This window comes from Ranitomeya variabilis, chromosome 2 (assembly GCF_051348905.1).
Source record: "Ranitomeya variabilis isolate aRanVar5 chromosome 2, aRanVar5.hap1, whole genome shotgun sequence".
Classification (NCBI taxonomy): Eukaryota; Metazoa; Chordata; class Amphibia; order Anura; family Dendrobatidae; genus Ranitomeya; species Ranitomeya variabilis.
Window position 1 is genome coordinate 353,643,113 of NC_135233.1, and position 21,384 is coordinate 353,664,496.

Here is a 21,384-nt window from a genome sequence, read left to right on the forward strand (position 1 = left end):
TGAACAGCTGCTAATAGGTATAAGAAACACTAATTTTATAAAGTGTGGACTAGACTATAATATGAGCTAATGTGGCCTACACAACTGTAAAGTGGAGTGTTTGGTTAACTTTATTAACTTTTTTGTTTTTTTTCACAAAAAGACACTGGATGTGCCCACGGATGTAAAACCGATCGTATCACAAACTTTTTGTAGCTATTACAATGCAGGAAGGTAACCTACAATGCAATAGATGAGGCTCCAAAAAATAGGCTAACACTAATCTGGCTGGGGCTGCAGGGCACAAGCCAGCAGAAAGGCTCCTCTATCTACTCCTATATAGTGTTTTTAAGCAATCTAGGTGGATACGGATGGAACCACACTAATAAGAGAAATCAGGAAAAATGTGCAGCAGCACTAATGCAAAAAAGGACAATGTATGAGGCAGTGACGTACGCTGAGCTGACTACAACCGGAGGTGGCTGCAGAACACACTACAGCGTGAGCTGCACTCACACACAGACAGAGACCTCACAGACAGCCATTTACAGCGCTGCAAGGCAAAAGAAAGCTTCTCAATTCTCACACAGCGGTTGCTAAAATAGCCTGGGTAAAGCACAATAAAGCAAATCGCTAGCTCAAACTGTCCCTCAGAGTCAGAACAGCAGCATCCTGTCCCTAAGTAAATTCACAGCAGAGTGAACCCAAAATGGCGGAGGCGGCTTTTTTAGTGCATCATGACATCATTTCAGCAGTCAATCACAGCCATGCCATTAGTTAACATGCCTAACATGCATAACAGGATGTGCCCACACTTCTTAGGATTCCTCATTGGCTGAATAAAATCAAACTGGCTCATTGCATTATGGGAACTTCCGATTCCGGTATTCGATATTCTAAAAGTATCAGAACTCAGTATCGGAACTTCGATACCGTGAATATCGGCCGATACCCGATATTGCAGTATCGGAATGCTCAACACTAGTCACTAGGGTTGAGCGAAACGGGTCGGCCATTTTCAGAAGTCGCTGACTTTTGGCAAAGTCGGGTTTCATGAAACCTGACCCGACCCCTGTGTGGGGTCGGCCATGAGGTCGGCGATCTTCTGAATCTGGTATCGGAATTCCGATACCGAGTTCCGATATGTTTGCGATAACGGAAATCGGTATCGGAATCCAAATATAAGTGTAAAATAAAGAATTAAAATAAAAAATATTGATATATTCACCTCTCCGACGCAGCCTGGACCTTACCGCTGGTAACCGGCAGCCTTCTTTGCTTAAAATGAGCGCGTGAATGGCCTTAGATGAGATGATTAGGAAGGCTGCCGGAAAGAAGCAGGGCGCGTCCGAGGGTGAGTATATACCTAATAGGAATATACTCACCCTCGGCTTCTTTCCGGCAGCCTTCCTTCCTAAGAATGAGCGCGTTCAGGGCCTTAGATGACGTCACGGCTTCTGATTGGTCTCGGCCGCCCATGTGACCGCCACGCGACCAATCACAAGCCGTGACGTAATTCTCAGGTGCTAAATTCCTAGAATTAGGAATTTAGGACCTGAGAATGACGTCACGGCTTGTGATTGGTCGCGTGGTGGTCACATGGGCGGCCGAGAGCAATCAGAAGCCGTGACGTCATCTAAGGCCATTCACGCGCGCATTTTAAGCAAAGAAGGCTGCCGGTTCCCTCGGTAAGGTGCAGGCTGCGTCGGAGAGGTGAGTATATCAATATTTTTTATTTTAATTCTTTATTTTACACATTAATATGGATCCCAGGGCCTGAAGGAGAGTTTCCTCTCCTTCAGACCCTGGGAACCATAGTATCCCATTGCACTGCATTGGGTTTCGTGTTTCGGCCGACCCCGACCCCGACTTTTTTATAGGATCGGTTGATTTCACTCGACCCGACTTTTGAGAAAGTCGGGTTTCGTGAAACCCGACCCGATCCTATAAAAATAAAAGTCGCTCAACCCTACTAGTCACCGCATGAACACTGACGGAAAAAGCCGAAGTCTGCCAAGTGCAGTGAAAACTGCCGGCAGTTAATGAGCGGCCCCAGAAGCAGAGACAGCTGGACAGGAGGAGGCGTTGCTGGACAGGTAAGTATAATTATAATGTTTATTATTAATTTTATGCCTTTTTTTTACAGCTCCCCCTCCCCATCCCATATATGTAAAGTCCGAGGTTGGGGTTCAGACGCAAGTTCATATCATGTCTGGCCCCGAACTCGAACTTTGCAAAAAAGTGAGCAAACCCGCCGATCCTGAACATCGGGGGGTTTAACACAAAAAACATTTTCTCATTATACATTCCCTTTAATGTTTGCATTTAGAGGATAAAAAAAACCTTAAATAATTTAGATTAATATTAACAAACCCTGCATATAAATCCTCGAGACTGAAACTATCTGCACCAGGAGCATGCAAAGGTAATAACAGCAGTATATTCTTATCAATACATCATAGTGGATAAAATGTAAGCTGTTAATTCATTATTAGTGAGGTAAACACATATAATAAATCTAAAAAATAAAGTTTTTCCTTTTTTTTTGTCTACCATATTAGCATTTCCTTATTTTATGTGTTTTTATCAATTTTTCTGTTAATAAAATTTAACCTTGGCGCTTTTGGAGGACCTTTGTTTCTTTGTAGATCACTATCTTTATACCAGCTAGATATGTTTTACTCCTGAAAGTTGCGTTATTTCACAGAAAACATACATTCACAAACCAGATGACCTGTCCATCGGAAGCGTCTCCCAGCCCCACTCCTTTTCTTCCCTTGAGTGACAGGTCCCTAAACACATACGTAGGGAGAGATCTGTGACTTAAATGGAATAGGGCAGGGAGAACCAAAATCTCAGAGTAGTCACCTAAGTGTCTTTGGTACCGCCCAGGTTTGAAGTGAATGTTTAATCTGTTATAATCATTGAATCTCCTATATACTTGGGTTTTGGTTTGTGGTATGTTATATAAGCAATATCTAGACTTGGTTCTTACCGTGCCCTCCAGAAGTTAACCTGTCCAGCAGTGGCATGTGTCCCCTGGCACCAAAGTCCTCTGCATTGTCAATGAGAGCCTCCTTCACTGCATCACAACTGCACAGCACCACAACCGGATCCATTCCCATGTGGAGCGTGTATACCGGCCCATACTTCTCACTCAGCTAGAGAAAGAGAAGTAAACAGGTCAATTCCGTATTCTACCGTGAAATATTTGTCAAACATGAATGAATTACATCAGAAATCCCTTGAACATGTGTAATGACCAGGCCAAACATGCCCTGCTATCCACCCCCACACGGTGTCCGCAGCCGGTGGAATTATGACACACACCGGTTTTGGGGATAACAGTTGCTTTTACTTCAGCAGGAATGGGAATTATAACTTGGAACAAATATGGAACAGTCTCTCATGGGTAGTCCACGGCAATTACAGTTCACACTTAGATGCTGAGATGTGACTGGGGTCTGGAGCTTTAAGAGCACTGGACAGTGTCTTTTGATAGCTTACAGAAGGAGGTAGACACAGCAATTAGAGGTTACAGAACTGTACTTGGGGTTAACTCCATAGTGTGTCACAGCACTTGCACAAGTACTTATAGGTGATTGTAAAAACTGAGGTGATTCCAGACAGAAAGACTTTAGAATGATGTCACTTATAGGTGAATGTAAAATCTGAGGTGATTCCAGACAGAAAGACTTTAGAATGATATCTGTAGAGGTTTTAGAGGGATCCCAGGCTCTTAGGCCTGCAGGAGATCTTGTAGTGAAAACAGCCTCCACGTGTCTTCTGCTCTCCCTGAGGGCATCCCTCAGACTAAAGAACATTCTAGACTTGCCTGGAAAATGGTTCCACCTATTGACCAAGTGACAAGTAGCTGGCCAATAGGACACATTCACATCTCAGATGCTTACAAAACAATAGTTATGAGTCATTGTACACTTTCACCATTAAATGACACCAGATCACAGCAAATGAGAAATGTATTGCATCTAAAATGGAGGTGACTAGAAATGGAGACTTACCTCTCACAAATGCAGGGAATAATGTAGAGGGGCAGTTAGAGAGTGAGCTGTAGTGTACAGATCTACTCACAATGCAGGATTACTTACTCTCGACTGGGTCACTCACTACACATGTAACTAGTCTAAATTTCAAGGAAATGTGTCACTGGAAAATTACCTGTTGTTAAAATCTGAATCGATTTTTTTATATTAATCATATTATTTTAAATTCTATCTATATCACTGTCCATATACTGTAAAACAAATCAGAAATATATCAATTTTATCACTGGTGTCTAGGTGTAATATTAAGTACATACTTTCTGTTCTGTGCAGCTGACTTTTCAGCAATCTTGTTATCAGACACAGGCTTACAATGACTGATAACACCACTGTATACAGTAGATAGCACAGGATCCACCATTCACAATAGGTGGCATCACAGCTCCCCTCCCCTCCTGTACAATCACTGATAACACCTCTATGTACCGTAGATAATAAAGGATCCACCAATCACAATACGTGATGTCACAACTCGCCACCACCTCCTCCTCCTGTACAATGACTGATAACACCTCTATATACAGTAGATAACACAGAATCCACCATTCACAATAGGTGATGTCACAGCTCACCTCCTCCTCCTGTACAATGACTGATAACACCTCTATATACAGTAGATAACACAGGATCCACCATTCACAATAGGTGATGTCACAGCTCACCTCCTCCTCCTCCTGTACAATGACTGATAACACCTCTATATACAGTAGATAACACAGAATCCACCATTCACAATAGGTGGTGTCACAGCTCACCTCCTCCTCCTGTACAATGACTGATAACACCTCTATATACAGTAGATAACACAGGAATCACCATTCTCAATAGGTGATGTCACAGCTCACCTCCTCCTCCTGTACAATGACTAATATCACCACTGTATACAGTAGATAACACAGGATCCACCATTCACAATAGGTGATGTCACAGCTCACCTCCTCTTCCTCCTGTACAATGACTGATAACACCTCTATATACAGTAGATAACACAGGAATCACCATTCTCAATAGGTGATGTCACAGCTCACCTCCTCCTCCTGTACAATGACTAATATCACCACTGTATACAGTAGATAACACAGAATCCACCATTCACAATAGGTGGTGTCACAGCTCACCTCCTCCTCCTGTACAATGACTGATATCACCACTGTATACAGTAGATAACACAGGATCCACCATTCACAATAGGTGATGTCACAGCTCACCTCCCCCTCCAGTACAATGACTGATAAGTGATAACACCTCTATATATAGTAGATAACACAGGATCCACCATTCACAATAAGTGATGTCACAGATCACCTCCTCCTGTACAATTACTGATTATATCTCTCTATATGGTAGATATAGAGAGTCATGCCCACTGGCAGGTGTTAGGACTGGCAGAACGCACCAAATAATAATTGGAGATGATATAAGGTGCGTTTGCAGTCCAGGGTCCACCATGCAGCTAAGACACCTGCTGCTTAGTAATGACGGACTATATGGTGGTATAATGTGAGTACACACACGGGTTAGCTTCACCCGGTTTGAAGGAAGCAAACCCTGTTGCGTCACAGGGCCACGATACCGCACAAAGAGCGCAAGCAAGGCGACACAGAACTCTGTCCCAAGACTCAGGGTAAGAGTCCCTTTAGATCTCTTGCGCTCGACACCGCTACTGCGGTGCCAGGGAAACTAAAATAAATATTTACCGCACAAGAGTGCGTGCAGCGCCGCTCTGGCTGACACTACTAACCACCCTAACTAGGGCCAGGAAAGCGCACTATCTCCGCATGATGCTGCTCCGGCAGTCGCTGCTAACTGAATTCAGCAACTTGTGCAATTGTGCAGGATAGCACTGTCGGGCGCTATGTAGCTCTACCATTTGGAAGCAGGCAACAACACTAGGGATGGGAATGATTAGGAGCTTTCATTCATCGACAGGCATTCATCCACACACAAGTTAATAAGTTTACACTAGCGCCTGGCCTAGCGGCCATGCGAACCTTTTATAGCAGTAGCGCTCCGGGACCTTCCTGATGGTCCAATAGGAACCGCAACAGGACCTGAGCATGTGAACCCTGACCTCCAATGGGAGGTCGTTCCGTGGGCATGCTCAGTGTGGGAAAAGCAGGACTTAGTCCCTGAAACGCCTGCTCGCTGCTGAACAGTGCTGGCTACAAAGGCAGAGCCTGGAAAGCTAACAGTACCCAAGCGCACTGTATCAGCTTGAGCCAGACGCTGGGATCGACGTCTCTGCTGAGCCGGTTCCACTGCGGCTGGAGGTGAATGGGAGACTGCAGTGGAGACTGCAGTGGACATGGTTCAAGATTCCTCCTGTGCAGCGGTGGAAACTCGACATCTAGCAGCAGGGAGTATGTATAACTCCTACATATCATCAAGTACCGGGTCTGAAACCAGCGAAAAGTACTTTTATACAAGAGTTTGGAGCGAGGCCATGCCCAATGGCCGGGAGTATGTATCACACATACATACATCTAAAATCCCCACAGTGCAGTATGCTCCCTGGGGGATCCATAAATCTGGCATCACACAGGGTATAAATTTGGACTGGACAACCCCTTCAAGCAAAAGGTCATTTTCTGATGACAGATTCACTATAATGGAGGTGGAGGAAAAACTGTAGTGTTAACATGTTTTTTTCTCTGTCCTTTGAATTGACTGCAGATAAGAACAATATTTTGGAAGTGTTATTAGGATTATTTTCTACCAAATGTGACCCCAGAGCAACAAAGCTCTTGTTTAACCCCCGCTTACCTCCACTCCAATTGTTTTGAACCCTTAGGGTATGTTTCCACGTTCAGTTTTGCTTCAGGCTTTGGTCAGGATTTTATGCAGGTAAAATCCTGACCAAAACTGCACCTGAGGTCACTGGCAGGTCACCTGCGGTGTACCTGCGTGTTTTGCTCATAGTAGCAACATGCTGCGTTTAGAAAAAACGCACCACGCATGCGTTTTCGCGGCAAAAACGCATGCGTTTTTTAACGCATAGTGGAGTCTGGATTTAATGAAATCCCCTCCACTATGCTGTAACATCTGGACACTGCGTTTTTGACGCTGCGGTAAAACGCAGCGTCAAAAATGCAGCGTTTCCTGAACGTGGAAACATACCCTTAAAGTGACAACCAAATTATAAAGATCACATTATATTTTTCTACTATCCCAATTTTTAAATCCAATTTTTAAAGGAGATCCAATTATAGAAGTGGGTTGTGATCATTTAAAAAAATATATTTTAGTGTTTATATAGTGGGTGGAGCTAGTCTTAAACCCTTTCATGACCTTGGGATTTTCCGTTTTCCCGTGTTCGTTTTTCACTCCCCTCCTTCCCAGAGCCATAACTATTTTTGTTTTTCTGTCAATTTGGCCATGTGAGGGCTTATTTTTTGCAGAACGAGTTGTACTTTTGAACGACATCATTGGTTTTAGCATGTCGTGTACTAGAAAACGGGAAAAAAATTCCAAGTGCGGTGAAATTGCAAAAAAAGTGCAGTCCCACACTTGTTTTTTGTTTGGCTTTTTTGCTAGGTTCACTAAATGCTAAAACTAACCTGCCATTATGATTCTCCAGGTCATTACGAGTTCACAGACACCTAACATGACTAGGTTATTTTTCACCTAAGTGGTGAAAAAAAATTCCAAACTTTGCAAAAAAAAAAAAATGTGCCATTTTCCGATACTCGTAGCGTCTCCATTTTTCGTGATCTGGGGGTCAGGTGAGGGCTTATTTTTTGCGTGCTAAGATGATGTTTTTAATGATACCATTTTGGTGCAGATACGATCTTTTGATCGCCCGTTATTGCATTTTAATGCAATGCCGCGGCGACCAAAAAACGTAATTCTGGCGTTTCGAATTTTTTTCTCGTTACGCCATTTAGCAATCAGGTTAATGCTTTTTTTTTATTGATAGATCGGGCGATTCTGAACGCGGCGATACCAAATATGTGTAGGTTTAATTTTTTTTTTATTGATTTATTTTGATTGGGGTGAAAGGGGGGTGATTTAAACTTTTATATTTTTTTTATTTTTTTAACTTTTTTTTTTACTTTTGCCATGCTTCAATAGCCTCCATGGGAGGCTAGAAGCAGGCACAGCACGATCGGCTCTGCTGCATAACAGCGATCATCAGATCGCTGCTACCGTGTTTCCCCGATAGTAAGACACCCCCGATAGTAAGACGTAGTGGGGGTTTTAGCGGGTCGGCTAATGCAAGACGCACCCCCAAAAGTAAGACATAGTAAACTGTACGTTTGAAAAATATAAGCCATAGTACCGGTACCTTTTGCTGCATTACCCCGCTGCCCGGAATCAGAGCTGGGAAACCACGTGGTCCCGATGATTAAGTGCAGTGAATATTCATTAGCGGCTCCCCGCCCACCGACCAGCTGAGCGGTGAGCCGGGAGCAGCAAATGAATGCTGCACTTAAGCAGGGACACACATGGCTTCCTCAGCTGCTGATTCCTGTCTGTGGGAGGAGGAGGCAGCAGCAGGGGCCAGGAGATCGCTGCATACCTGCCTGCCATGCTTGGACGCGGAGTGTTGTGCACACACAGGACCTGTGATGATGTAAAAAGTGGGCGGGCTGGAGCGTCACATGGCACCTCAGAGCAGCTCAGAGCCCTCCCTCTTCTTGACATCATCACAGGTCCTTCAGGCTCCCCACTAGAATCTGCAGCTTCCTCATAACCTGTGCTGTGGAAAGGCAACAAGAGGGAGGTCCAGGGGCCGCCGGAGGGGTGAGTATATCCATATTTTTAATTTTAATTCTTTATTTTTTACATGAATATGGATCCCAGGGCCTGAAGGAGAGTTTCCTCTCCTTCAGACCCTGGGAACCATCCTGGATACCTTCCGATACTTGTGTCACATTGACTTGCATTGGTATCGGGTATCGGTATCGGCGATATCCGATACTTTTTGGATATCGGCCGATACCATCCGATACCGATACTTTTGAGTATCGGAAGGTATCGCTCAACACTACTTACGGCGCAATGGCAATATACGGCGCAATTTTCCAATATAAGACATACCCCGAAAGTAAGACATAGTGGGACTTTTGAGTGGTAAAAGAATGTAGGACGCTGTCTTACTATCGGGGAAACACGGTATGTAGCAGAAAATCAGATGTGCTGTGAGCGCCGACCACAGGGTGGCGCTCACAGCTGCCGGAGATCAGTAACCATAGAGGTCTCAAGGACCTCTATGGTTACCATTCTAAAGCATTGCCGACCTCCGACCATGTGACGGGGGTCGGCGATGACGTCATTTCCGGCCGCCCGGCCGGATGCAGTAGTTAAATGCCGCTGTCTGCGTTTGACAGCGGTATTTAACTAGTTAATAGCGGTGGGTGAATCGCGATTTCACCCGCCGCTATTGCGGGCACATGTCAGCTGTTCAAAACAGCTGACATGTCCCGGCTTTGATGCGGGCTCACCTCGGAGCCCTGCATCAAAGCAGGGGAGCTGACCTCGGACGTACTATCCCGTCCGAGGTCAGTAAGGGGTTAATGGCTTTAATGGGCCAATCAGCATTGCAATGGTATAGTGCTCCATAAGGTGAAATAACTAATATTCCATTGATAATTTAATCTCAGCACCGTCCAGAAGCAAATAAATTAACATAGCACACATGGCAATTATTGAGGATTTAGAACCAAGGATTATATAATCTAACAACTTTTGTTATATATTTTAATTATCTCTGTTCTAGTTTGTTTTTATTACATGCAGTTTAGAAAATAAATCTGCTGATGTAACCTGGAAACAGTCATCAGGCTGCCGATGACAGATCGATGATTGTCTTTTTCATTGTCTTTGCTTAGCACTTTCAGTACATGTAGTATTATATTTCTGCTATGAATGAGTAGTATGTATGATTGTATTTTTTACACTTTAAGATGGCTCATATCTTTACATAGGAAATGAACAGGTAAACTAGACTTTGGGTTCTCAATGTTCTTTAAGGGTTATTCCTAACATTCCGAAGTATTTCCAAAGAATAGTTGATCAGTGGAGCTCCGAGCAGATGGACCGCCATCTACTGTATCCCGAGATCGGTGCTCGGAAATGTCCTTCTGGAATAGAGCCAACATCCATCTATTGTCATGCGTGTACTGGGTAGACTACAGCTGATTACCCGGGCCCCTGCGATATCCCTCAGACTAGGGAAAACCCTGTCAGTCCCTCTGCCAGAATTTACACTAATGGTGTGCTTGTCTGGGCTGCCAGGCCTGACCCTGACTCCTGTTTCAGTCCTATGCTGAAACCTCCACCCGCCACCCAGTGATTAGACCACACACTAACCCCTACAAAAAGCACAGACAGGGAAAACTTAAAACGCACCACGCCGCAGACACACAGGAAAACACTATAATGTGCACAGGGCAAAACAAATACAAATATAGGAAGGAAAAATATGAAAAAGGATAATATACCACCAGATACGATATTTCTTCTCCTAGACCACCACTCCAGACCGAGATCACCAGGCACAAGACACAAGCTATAATCGGCGACACCCAAAGTCCAGAATGACTATTTAAAGGCCACGGGCATGACCCAGCCTCCAACCTGATTACCAGCTAGATTAACCCCGGACAACCTGGATAAAGTCTAGCCGGCGCCACTGAGCGTATAGTGGACGAATGTGGAATTACCGCTGTCTGTCAGGCGCCCTAGTATGAATAGCATCCGACATGACAGTACCCCGCCTTCTACGAGGGACCCCAGGGCCCTCACGACTTATAGGACCCGGCTTGTCCGGATGGCGGCGGTGAAATGTACTGACCAGCCGGTCCGCATGTATGTCCGAAGCTGGTACCCAAGACCTCTCCCCCGGCCCATAACCACGCCAGTGTACCAGGTACTGTAATGTGCGGTGCACTATACGAGAGTCAACTACCTTGGAGACTTCAAACTCCAAACTGCCATCTACCAAGACTGGAGGTGGCATCGGCGCCATGTCTACGGAACCCACCACCTTCTTTTAAAGAGATCTGTGAAACACGTTGTGTATCTTATATACCATAGGAAGCTCCAATCAGTAGGCTACCGGGTTAATGATGGCGGCGACCCTAAATGGACCAATAAACCTTGAACCCAATTTCAGGAATGGTACTTTGAGTTTTATGTTTTTTGTGGACAACCACACCCAATCACCCACACTCAGGTCCGGACCTGGCACACGTCTACTGTTAGCCACTTGTTTGTACCTTGCACCCACGCTCAGCAAGCGCTGTTTCACTCTCCTCCAAACGGATGACAGTTGTGCTCCTAGCTGGTCCTCCTTCGGAACGCCAGCAGAGCCACCCTGACGCAGAGTACAAAATTGAGGATGGTACCCGTAAACACAAAAGAATGGGGACTCCCCAGACGATTCCTGGTGGTGATTATTAATGGCAAACTCAGCCAAAGGAAGGAACGTCGACCACTCCTCCTGGTTGTCAGAAACAAAGCAGCGTAAGTACTGCTCCAAATTCTGGTTCATACGCTCGGTCTGACCATTTGACTGAGGATGAAACGCCGAAGAATGCGACAACTTGATCCCCAGCCGTGAGCAAAATGCTTTCCAAAACTTTGCCACAAACTGAGTACCCCTATCCGACACTATGTCAGACGAGACCCCGTGAAGTCTGACCACCTCCTGCACAAAAACCTGAGCCAGAGTCTTCACATTAGGCAACGAAGGCAAAGACACAAAGTGCGACATCTTTGAGAACCGATCAACAACCACCAAGATGACCGTGTTCCCAGCTGAGGAGGGTAGGTCTGTAATAAAATCCATGGAGATCTCCTAGAGGATGTAATGAGCCAGCAGGACGGGAGCGAGGCGTCTTAGCCCTAGCACACGTGGTACATGCTGATACGTACGAGACCACGTCCTGTCGGATTTTGGGCCACCAAAACCGACGCGACACCAACTCCAAGGTACCCCTAACCCCTGGATGGCCAGCAAGAACAGCATCATGATGCTCACCCAACACCTTTAGGCGAAGATGGAGCAGTACAAATGATTTGTTAATGGGAAGCTCTGGAGGTACTTCCTCCTGAGCCTCGGCAATCTCAGCCTCAACCTCTGTCGTGAGAGCCGAGACCACTACACCCTTTTGGAGGTTGGGTACTGGATCTTCCCGAGGTTCTCCCCCCAGAAAACACCTGGATAAAGCATCTGCCTTAGTGTTCTTAGACCCCGGTCGGTACGTAACAAAAAAGTTGAATCGTGTGAAAAACAATGCCCAGCGAGCCTCCCTGGGGGACAGACGCTTGGCTGACTATAAATAAAGCAGATTTTTATGGTCGGTGATAACTGTAACCTGGTGGACCGACCCCTCCAAGAAGTGTCGCCATTCCTCAAAAGCCAATTTGATAGCCAACAACTCCCTGTTGCCGATATCGTAGTTACGTTCGGCGGGTGACAGCTTCTTGGAAAAGTAGGCGCATGGACGCAACTCACCCAAAGATGAGCCTTGTGACAGCACCGCCCCCACTCCAACCTCAGTTGCATCGACTTCCACGGTAAACGGTTTTGATACGTCCGGTTGCACCAGAATGGGGGCCGAAGCAAAACTGTTCTTCAGAAATTCGAATGCACGCACAGCAGCCTCAGGCCAGGCGGAGAAATTGGTACCCTTTTTCGTCATGTCAGTAAGCGGTTTAGCAATGGTAAAAAAATCTTTGATACATTTTCTATAATAATTAGAGAATCTAAGGAACCGCTGGAGTGCTTTTAGGTTATCAGGCCGTTCCCAAAGCAGCACCGCTTGCACCTTAGCGGCATCCATTTTAAACCCTGAAGCAGACACAATATAACCCAAGAAAGACAACTCCTGAACCGAAAAAACAAATTTCTCCAGTTTTGCATAGAGCTTATTTTCTCTGAGTAGCTGTAACATCTGCCTCACATGCTCTAAATGAGTATCACGGTCGCATGAATAAATTAGAATGTCATCTAGGTACACAATAACGAATTTCCCCAGTACATGCGAGAACACATCATTTATGAAATGTTGAAATACAGAAGGCGCGTTTGTCAACCCAAATGGCATCACCAAATTTTCAAAATGACCCTCAGGAGTATTAAAAGCCGTCTTCCACTCATCACCTTGACGGACTCTTATGAGGTTGTACGCCACCCTGAGGTCAAGCTTGGAAAACCACTTAGCACCAGCCACCTGGTTGAACAAATCAGGTATCAGTGGCATAGGGTATGGATCACGAACCGTAATCTGGTTTAACTCCCTGAAATCCAGACACGGGCGTAGTCCGCCATCTTCCTTCTTAACGAAGAAGAACCCCGCTGCCACCGGTGAGGACGAAGGCCTGATGTGCCCTTTGCTCAAACTCTCAGCAATGTAGTCTTTTAAAGCCTGCCTCTCAGGACCAGAGATGTTAAACATCCTAGCTTTTGGCAACTTGGCCCCTGGTTTAAACCTAATAGTACAGTCATAGGGTCGATGTGGTGGCAATTCTGAGCAACCCTTCTCAGAGAACACATCTGCGAAATCCAGCAGTGACTCAGGAATGCTAGGAGTCACAGCGGACACACATGTGGCCAGGCAATTCTCCTGGCAGAATCCGCTCCACTGAATTATGTCCTGAGTTTTCCAGTCAATCACCGGGTTGTGCATAGACAACCATGGAAAACCCAGAACCATTTGTGCAGGAAGATTACTGAGCACCCTACATGTAACTTGCTCAGAATGAAGGACCCCAATGTAGAGTTTAACCTCAGCCACAAGCTCAGTAATCTCCCCCTGTGGGAGTGGAGTAGCATTGATGGTGACCACCCGGATAGGATGAGGCAGTTTTTCGACCGTGAACCCGGCCATGCGCGCAAACTCCTCATCAATGAGATTAGTGGCCGACCCACTATCCACAAAAACAGTGATTGGCAGCTCTCTGCCAGCGACCATAACTCTGGCAGGAAGCATACATTGAGAGACCACCATGGAGGATATGCATAAGCTCAGATTGGCCTCCTCCACTCCCTCTGAGCTTAGTATTTTTCTGCCGTTGCGCTTTTCTTTGAAAACATAGGACAAGCATTAACATAATGCCCTTTTTTACCACAGCAAAAACAGGCTCCCTGCTTCCTGATGTGACACCCCTGCGGTTTGCATAGGCTCCGTGGGCTCACCTGCAGCAACCTCACATGCACCTACGCCCTCCCCCATAAGCAGCATCTCTTGCACCCCCTGACGCAAACGGCGATCACTGCGGACAACAAGACTCATGGCAGACTCTAGAGAAGCAGGAGTCTCATACATCAGGAGGGCTTGTTTAACCCTTCTCGAAACCCCATGTACAAACTGACTCCGCAGTGCCGGGTCATTCCATTGTGTGTCCACCGCCCAGGGGCGAAATTTAGAACAGTAATCCTCCGCCATTCGCTTCCCCTGGCGGAGAGCGCATATTTTAGATTCTGCTAGAGCCAATCTGTCAGGTTCATCATATATGAGCCCAAGAGCAGAAAAAAAAATCTCCACTGAGTTAAATGCAGCTGAATCAGATGGTAATGAAAATGCCTATGCTTGGGGGTCTCCGTTCAGTAATGACAATACCAGGCCCACACGCTGAGCCTCATTATGTGAGGAAACCGGGCGCATACGAAAATATAATTTGCAAGCTTCACGAAAAACAACAAATTTACTGCGTTCCCCAGCAAACCTCTCAGGTAAAGGAATCTTTGGCTCTGCAACTCTACTTGCAGTTTCAGCTTGCACATTAGATACTACAAGACCCTGTTGCTGAACTGCCCCCTTCAACTCAGTGACCTGTAAGGACAGCGCCTCCAACTGGCGGGTTATGGAAGTCATGGGATCCATGGCATCCAAAATTAATTTAGGCCGATTATAATGTCATGCGGGTACTGGGTAGACTACAGCTGATTACCCGGGCCCCTGTGATATCCCTCAGACAAGGGAAAACCCTGTCTGTCCCTCTCCCAGAATTTACACTGATGGTGTGCTTGTCTGGGCCGCCAGGCCTGACCCTGACTCCTGTTTCAGTCCTATGCTGAAACCTCCACCCGCCACCCAGTGATTAGACCACACTCCAACCCCTACAGAAAGCACAGACAGGGAAAACTAAAAACGCACCACGCTGCAGACACACAGGAAAACACTATACTGTGCACAGGGCAAAACAAATACAAATATAGGAAGGAGAAAGATGACAAAGGATAATACACCACCAGATATGATATTTCTTCTCCTAGACCACCACTCCAGACCGAGATCACCAGGCACAAGACACAAGCTATAATCGGCGACGCCCAAAGTCCAGAATGACTATTTAAAGGCCACGGGGGTGACCCAGCCTCCAACCTGATTACTAGCTAGATTAACCCTGGACAACCTGGATAAAGTCTAGCCGGCGCCACTGAGCGTATAGTGGATGAATGTGGAATTACCACTGTCTGTCAGACGCCCTAGTGTGAATAGCATCCGACATGACAGTACCCCGCCTTCTACGAGGGACCCCAGGGCCCTCACGACTTATAGGACCCAGCTTGTCCAGATGGCAGCGGTGAAACATACTGACCAGCCGATCCGCATGTATGTCCGAAGCTGGTACCCAAGACCTCTCCTCCGGCCCATAACCACACCAGTGTACCAGGTACTGTAATGTGCGGCGCACTATACGAGAGTCAACTACCTTGGAGACTTCAAACTTCAAATTGCCATCCGCCAAGACTGGAGGTGGCATCCACGGAACCCAAAGTCCAGAATGACTATCTAAAGGCCACAGGCGTGACCCAGCCTGCCACCTGATTACAAGCTAGATTAACCCCGGACAACCTGGATAAAGTCTAGCCGGCGCCACTGAGCGTATTTGGAAGTGCATTTGAACAGCAAGGAGGCTTGTTGTTGAAGGGAAATAGAGGAAAAAAAAAATAAAAAAATCTTTAAATCTTCAGCATAGCGAGTGTGAGCGAGCTGAGTGTGACCTGAGTGTAAGTGTGAACGGCGGTAAGTGTGACTTGTGACTCAGTGACTTTGGAATCAGGGAGTTTCCAAAGGAGGAATTGCTGTTCCAAGTGTTAATTAATACTTTGTATTTTTTTTTTTTTTTATTTAACATTTCTGTCTGGTGCAATCCCCATTAGGAAATGTGCTCCACAATTGTTAATGCCATCCAGTGCACATCTTGCCACATGTATGCAGTCCTTGATCAGCCGGTCGAGGGTGCATACTGCTGTGCGAGATGTGAGAACGTTGTGCATTTGGAAAACCAGATACTGGATCTAAATGTGCAGCTGGCAACACTGAGATCCATAGACAATATGGAGAGGAGTCTTCTGCTCACAGAGCAGACGCTCAATGGGATAGATGAGGAGGGGGATGGTAGGATGGAGCTGCAGGACAGTGAGGCAGTTAGCTGGGTGACAGTTAGGAAGCGGGGTAGAGGGAAGAGTGCCAGGGAGGCTAGTCCTGATCTGGCACACCCCAATAAGTTTGCTAAGTTGGCAGATGAGGGGGGTGCCAGTACAGGGGTAGCACTGCTGCAGCCAGGCATGTCCTCTGAAAGCCGGAGGAGTGACTGCTCCAGTAAGGAAGGAAATAGGAGAGCAGGGCAGGCCAGACAGGTGCTGGTAGTGGGGGACTCAATTATTAGGGGAACAGATAGGGCAATCTGTCACAAAGACAGGGATCGTCGAACGGTGTGCTGCCTACCTGGCGCTCGAGTCTGACACATCACTGATCGGGTGGACAGATTACTGGGAGGGGCTGGTGAGGACCCAGCGGTCATGGTGCACATTGGCACAAATGACAAAGTTAGAGGTAGGTGGAAGGTCCTTAAAGATGATTTCAGGGAATTAGGCTGCAAGCTGAAAGCAAGGACCTCCAACGTGATATTTTCTGAAATATTGCCTGTACCACGTGCCACGCCAGAGAGGCAACGGGAGATTAGGGAGGTTAATAAGTGGCTCAAGAATTGGTGTAGGAAGGAGGGGTTTGGGTTCCTGCAGAACTGGGCCGACTTCTCAGTTGGCTACAGGCTCTACGCTAGGGATGGGCTGCACCTCAATGGGGAAGGTGCAGCTGTGCTGGGGGAGAAAATGGTTAGAAGGTTGGAGGAGTGTTTAAACTAGGGATTGGGGGGGAGGGTATTCATTTTATAGGAGGGGAAGATAGTGCAGATAGAGACCTGGGCACAAATATGGAAGCTGGGGGTGGCGGTGGCATGGGGGGTGGGGTTAGAACAGTTAGTAATTTAAGAAAGAATAGAGGTACAGAGAGGAACATAAAGTGCATGTATACTAATGCCAGAAGCCTCGCCAACAAAATGGACGAATTAGAACTAATGTTGTTGGAACATAATTATGACATGGTGGGGATATCTGAAACATGGCTGGATGAGAGCCATGACTGGGCTGTTAACTTGCAGGGCTATAGTCTGTTCAGAAATGACCGTACAGATAAGCGAGGGGGTGGGGTGTGTCTGTATGTAAAATCAACCTTAAAACCCATCCTGCGTGATAATATAGGTGAATCTAATGAAAATGTAGAGTCCCTGTGGGTGGAGATAAGGGGAGGGGGAAAAAATAATAAATTACTGATAGGGGTTTGTTATAAATCTCCAAAAATAATGGAAGCAATGGAGAATATCCTCGTAAAGCAAATAGATGAAGCTGCGACTCAAGGAGAAGTCATTATTATGGGGGACTTCAACTACCCTGAAATAGATTGGGGAACAGAAACCTGCAGTTCCAGTAAAGGTAATCGGTTTTTGACAACTATGAGAGACAATTACCTTTCACAACTGGTTCAGGACCCAACAAGAAGGGGGGCACTGCTAGACCTAATATTAACCAACAGGCCAGACCGCATATCAAATATAAGGGTTGGGGGTTACTTGGGGAATAGTGATCACGAAATAATAAGTTTTCAGGTCTCCTTTAATAAGATGTGTAGTAGAGGGGTGACAAGGACACTAAACTTCAGGAGGGCAAATTTCCAACGGATGAGAGAGGATCTTGGTGCAATTAACTGGGACGATATCCTGAGGCATAAAAATACACAAAGAAAATGGGAGACATTTATTAGCATCCTGGATAGGACCTGTGCACAGTATATACCGTATGGGAATAAACATACTAGAAATAGGAGGAAACCAATATGGCTAAATAAAGCTGTAAGGGGCGCAATAAGTGACAAAAAGAAAGCATTTAGAGAATTAAAGGAAGTAGGTAGTGAGGAGGCATTAACTAAATACAAAAAAATTTATAAATTATGTAAAAAGCAAATCAAGGCAGCAAAGATTGAGACAGAGAGACTCATTGCTAGAGAGAGCAAAAATAACCCCAAAATATTCTTTAACTACATAAATAGTAAGAAACTAAAAAATGATAGTGTTGGCCCCCTTAAAAATAGTCTGGGTGAAATGGTGGATGAGGATGAGGAAAAAGCCAATATGCTAAATGACTTTTTTTCATCAGTATTTACAAAAGAAAATCCCATGGCAGCCAATATGACTAGTGATAATAATCCCCAATTTAATGTTACCTGCTTAACCCAGCAGGAAGTACGGCGGCGTCTAAAAATCACAAAAATTGACAAATCTCCGGGCCCGGATGGGATACACCCCCGAGTACTGCAGGAATTAAGTACAGTCATTGATAGACCATTATTTTTAATCTTTAAAGAGTCCATAATAACAGGGTCTGTACCACAGGACTGGCGTATAGCAAATGTGGTGCCAATATTCAAAAAGGGGACAAAAACTGAACTCGGAAATTATAGGCCAGTAAGTTTAACCTCTACTGTGGGTAAAATCCTGGAGGGCATTCTAAGGGATGCTATACTGGAGTATCTGAAGAGGAATAACCTCATGACCCAGTATCAGCACGGGTTTACTAGGGACCGATCATGTCAGACTAATTTGATCAGCTTCTATGAAGAGGTAAGTTCCGGTCTGGACCAAGGGAACCCAGTAGATGTAGTGTATATGGACTTTTCAAAAGCTTTTGATACAGTGCCACACAAAAGGTTGATACATAAAATGAGAATAATGGGGATAGGGGAAAATATGTGCAAGTGGGTTGAGAGTTGGCTCAGGGATAGGAAACAAAGGGTGGTTATTAATGGAGCACACTCGGACTGGGTCACGGTTAGTAGTGGGGTGCCACAGGGGTCAGTATTGGGCCCTCTTCTTTTTAACATATTTATTAATGACCTTGTAGGGGGCATTCAGAGTAGAATTTCAATATTTTCAGATGACACTAAACTCTGCAGGGTAATCAATACAGGGGAGGACAATTTTATATTACAGGCTGATTTATGTAAACTAGAAGCTTGGGCTGATAAATGGCAAATGAGCTTTAATGGGGATAAATGTAAGGTCATGCACTTGGGTAGAAGTAATAAGATGTATAACTATGTGCTTAATTCTAAAACTCTGGGCAAAACCGTCAATGAAAAAGACCTGGGTGTATGGGTGGATGACAAACTCATATTCAGTGGCCAGTGTCAGGCAGCTGCTACAAAGGCAAATAAAATAATGGGATGCATTAAAAGAGGCATAGATGCTCATGAGGAGAACATAATTTTACCTCTATACAAGTCACTAGTGCGACCACACTTAGAATACTGTGCACAGTTCTGGTCTCCGGTGTATAAGAAAGACATAGCTGAACTGGAGCGGGTGCAGAGAAGAGCAACCAAGGTTATTAGAGGACTGGGGGGTCTGCAATACCAAGATAGGTTATTACACTTGGGGCTATTTAGTTTGGAAAAACGAAGACTAAGGGGTGATCTTATGTTAATGTATAAATATATGAGGGGACAGTACAAAGACCTTTCTGCTGATCTTTTTAATCATAGACCGCTGACAGGGACAAGGGGGCATCCTCTACGTCTGGAGGAAAAAAGGTTTAAGCATAATAACAGACGCGGATTCTTTACTGTAAGAGCAGTGAGACTATGGAACTCTCTGCCGTATGATGTTGTAATGAGTGACTCATTGCTTCAATTTAAGAGGGGACTGGATACCTTTCTGGAAAAGTATAATATTACAGGGTATATATATTAGATTCCTTGATAAGGCGTTGATCCAGGGAACTAGTCTGATTGCCGTATGTGGAGTCGGGAAGGAATTTTTTTCCCCATGATGGAGCTTACTCTTACCACATGGGTTTTTTTTGCCTTCCCCTGGATCAACATGTTAGGGCATGTTAGGCTATGGGTTGAACTAGATGGACTTAAAGTCTTCCTTCAACCTTAATAACTATGTAACTATATGTAACTATGTATAGTGGACGAATGTTGAATTACCGCTGTCTGACATCTATTCTCTATAAGATTGCTCCAGTGAGGCATTTCAGAGCCTTGTTCTTGGTATAAGTTGACGTCCGAATGGTTGAGCCCTACAGTTCCATTAGTTAACTTATCACATACCTTGTGGTTAATTGATAGTGTTAAGAGTTGGGAATAATCTTTTAATTTGATTACAATTCCTCTTATCTGTTTCTCTATGCCAATTTCCATTGTAGGGATTTATTCTCTTGGCCTCGTAATAAGGCAAGGAAACTATTTAAGCCACCCGAGACCATGATGTGAATACAGCAATTGCACCCTCTATATTACCCCACTTCCCATTCTTTTTTTGCAAACAGACAGAAGCCTCAATGTGTCCTATGAAGCTTTTGACCCAATCACATCACTAGCAAGTAACTTCAGTTGTCATTAACTTTAATTTTAAGTCATCTTTCACAAGAGCGCCCCTTTTTTCTGTCAATCTATACATCTACAAAAATTCTTTAACTTTCTATTTTATAACATATTTCTTACCCAGATCATTGTTGATACATGGCCTGGAATTATTTAAACTTACCTCATTCAGTGACTTAAATACTTCTTTACCATTGATTTGAAGAATATTTCCCAGGATGGGCAATGGTGTTGGCCCTGGTGGCAATTTACCTTTACCCCTTGCTTTCTTGGCTTGCATGATGCTTAGAAGAAGGAATATCACACAAGCTATTAGTAACAGAGTTGTTACACCAAAGAAGTCCATTTTGACAATGCTCTCCAGAATTACTTGTAATATTAGGTGTATCATCACTATTTATAGAACTGGTCCCTCAAGAGGGTTGTATTTGACAGACTTGATACCAGGTTACCTAACAGCCACCTTCATACTTATTGCTCTGATAGGTGAACTCAGCCATTTGTGTAGGATCCAATGACACTTCCATAACAGAGAAACATGTGGTAGGAGCGTGACTCATTGCATTATAAGTGCAAGGATTAAGGAGAACTTAATTAACCTGTTTCTGGAAGTCTGGTGGCATTTTCATAGTTGAAAAGTACATTTTTTATAACCATTTATA

General features: G+C 45.0%; 1 protein-coding gene across 3 annotated transcripts in view; it reads right to left on the reverse strand.

The window, feature by feature from the left end:
• Positions 1-21,088, reverse strand: part of LOC143805875 (cytochrome P450 2G1-like) — a 58,321-nt gene extending 37,233 nt beyond the window's left edge. The window contains exons 1-2 of one of the 3 annotated variants that reach the window (XM_077285616.1): positions 8,563-8,589; positions 2,975-3,140 (exon numbers count right to left, since the gene is read on the reverse strand). In XM_077285616.1, the coding sequence (XP_077141731.1) occupies positions 2,975-3,104 (130 nt within the window). In that variant the 5' untranslated portion in view covers positions 3,105-3,140; positions 8,563-8,589. Of the gene's footprint in view, positions 1-2,974; positions 3,141-8,328; positions 8,360-8,562; positions 8,590-20,885 lie in introns of those variants that run through there. The other 2 variants (XM_077285615.1, XM_077285614.1) reach the window with 2 other exon arrangements.
• Between the last annotated feature and the right edge of the window lie 296 nt (positions 21,089-21,384).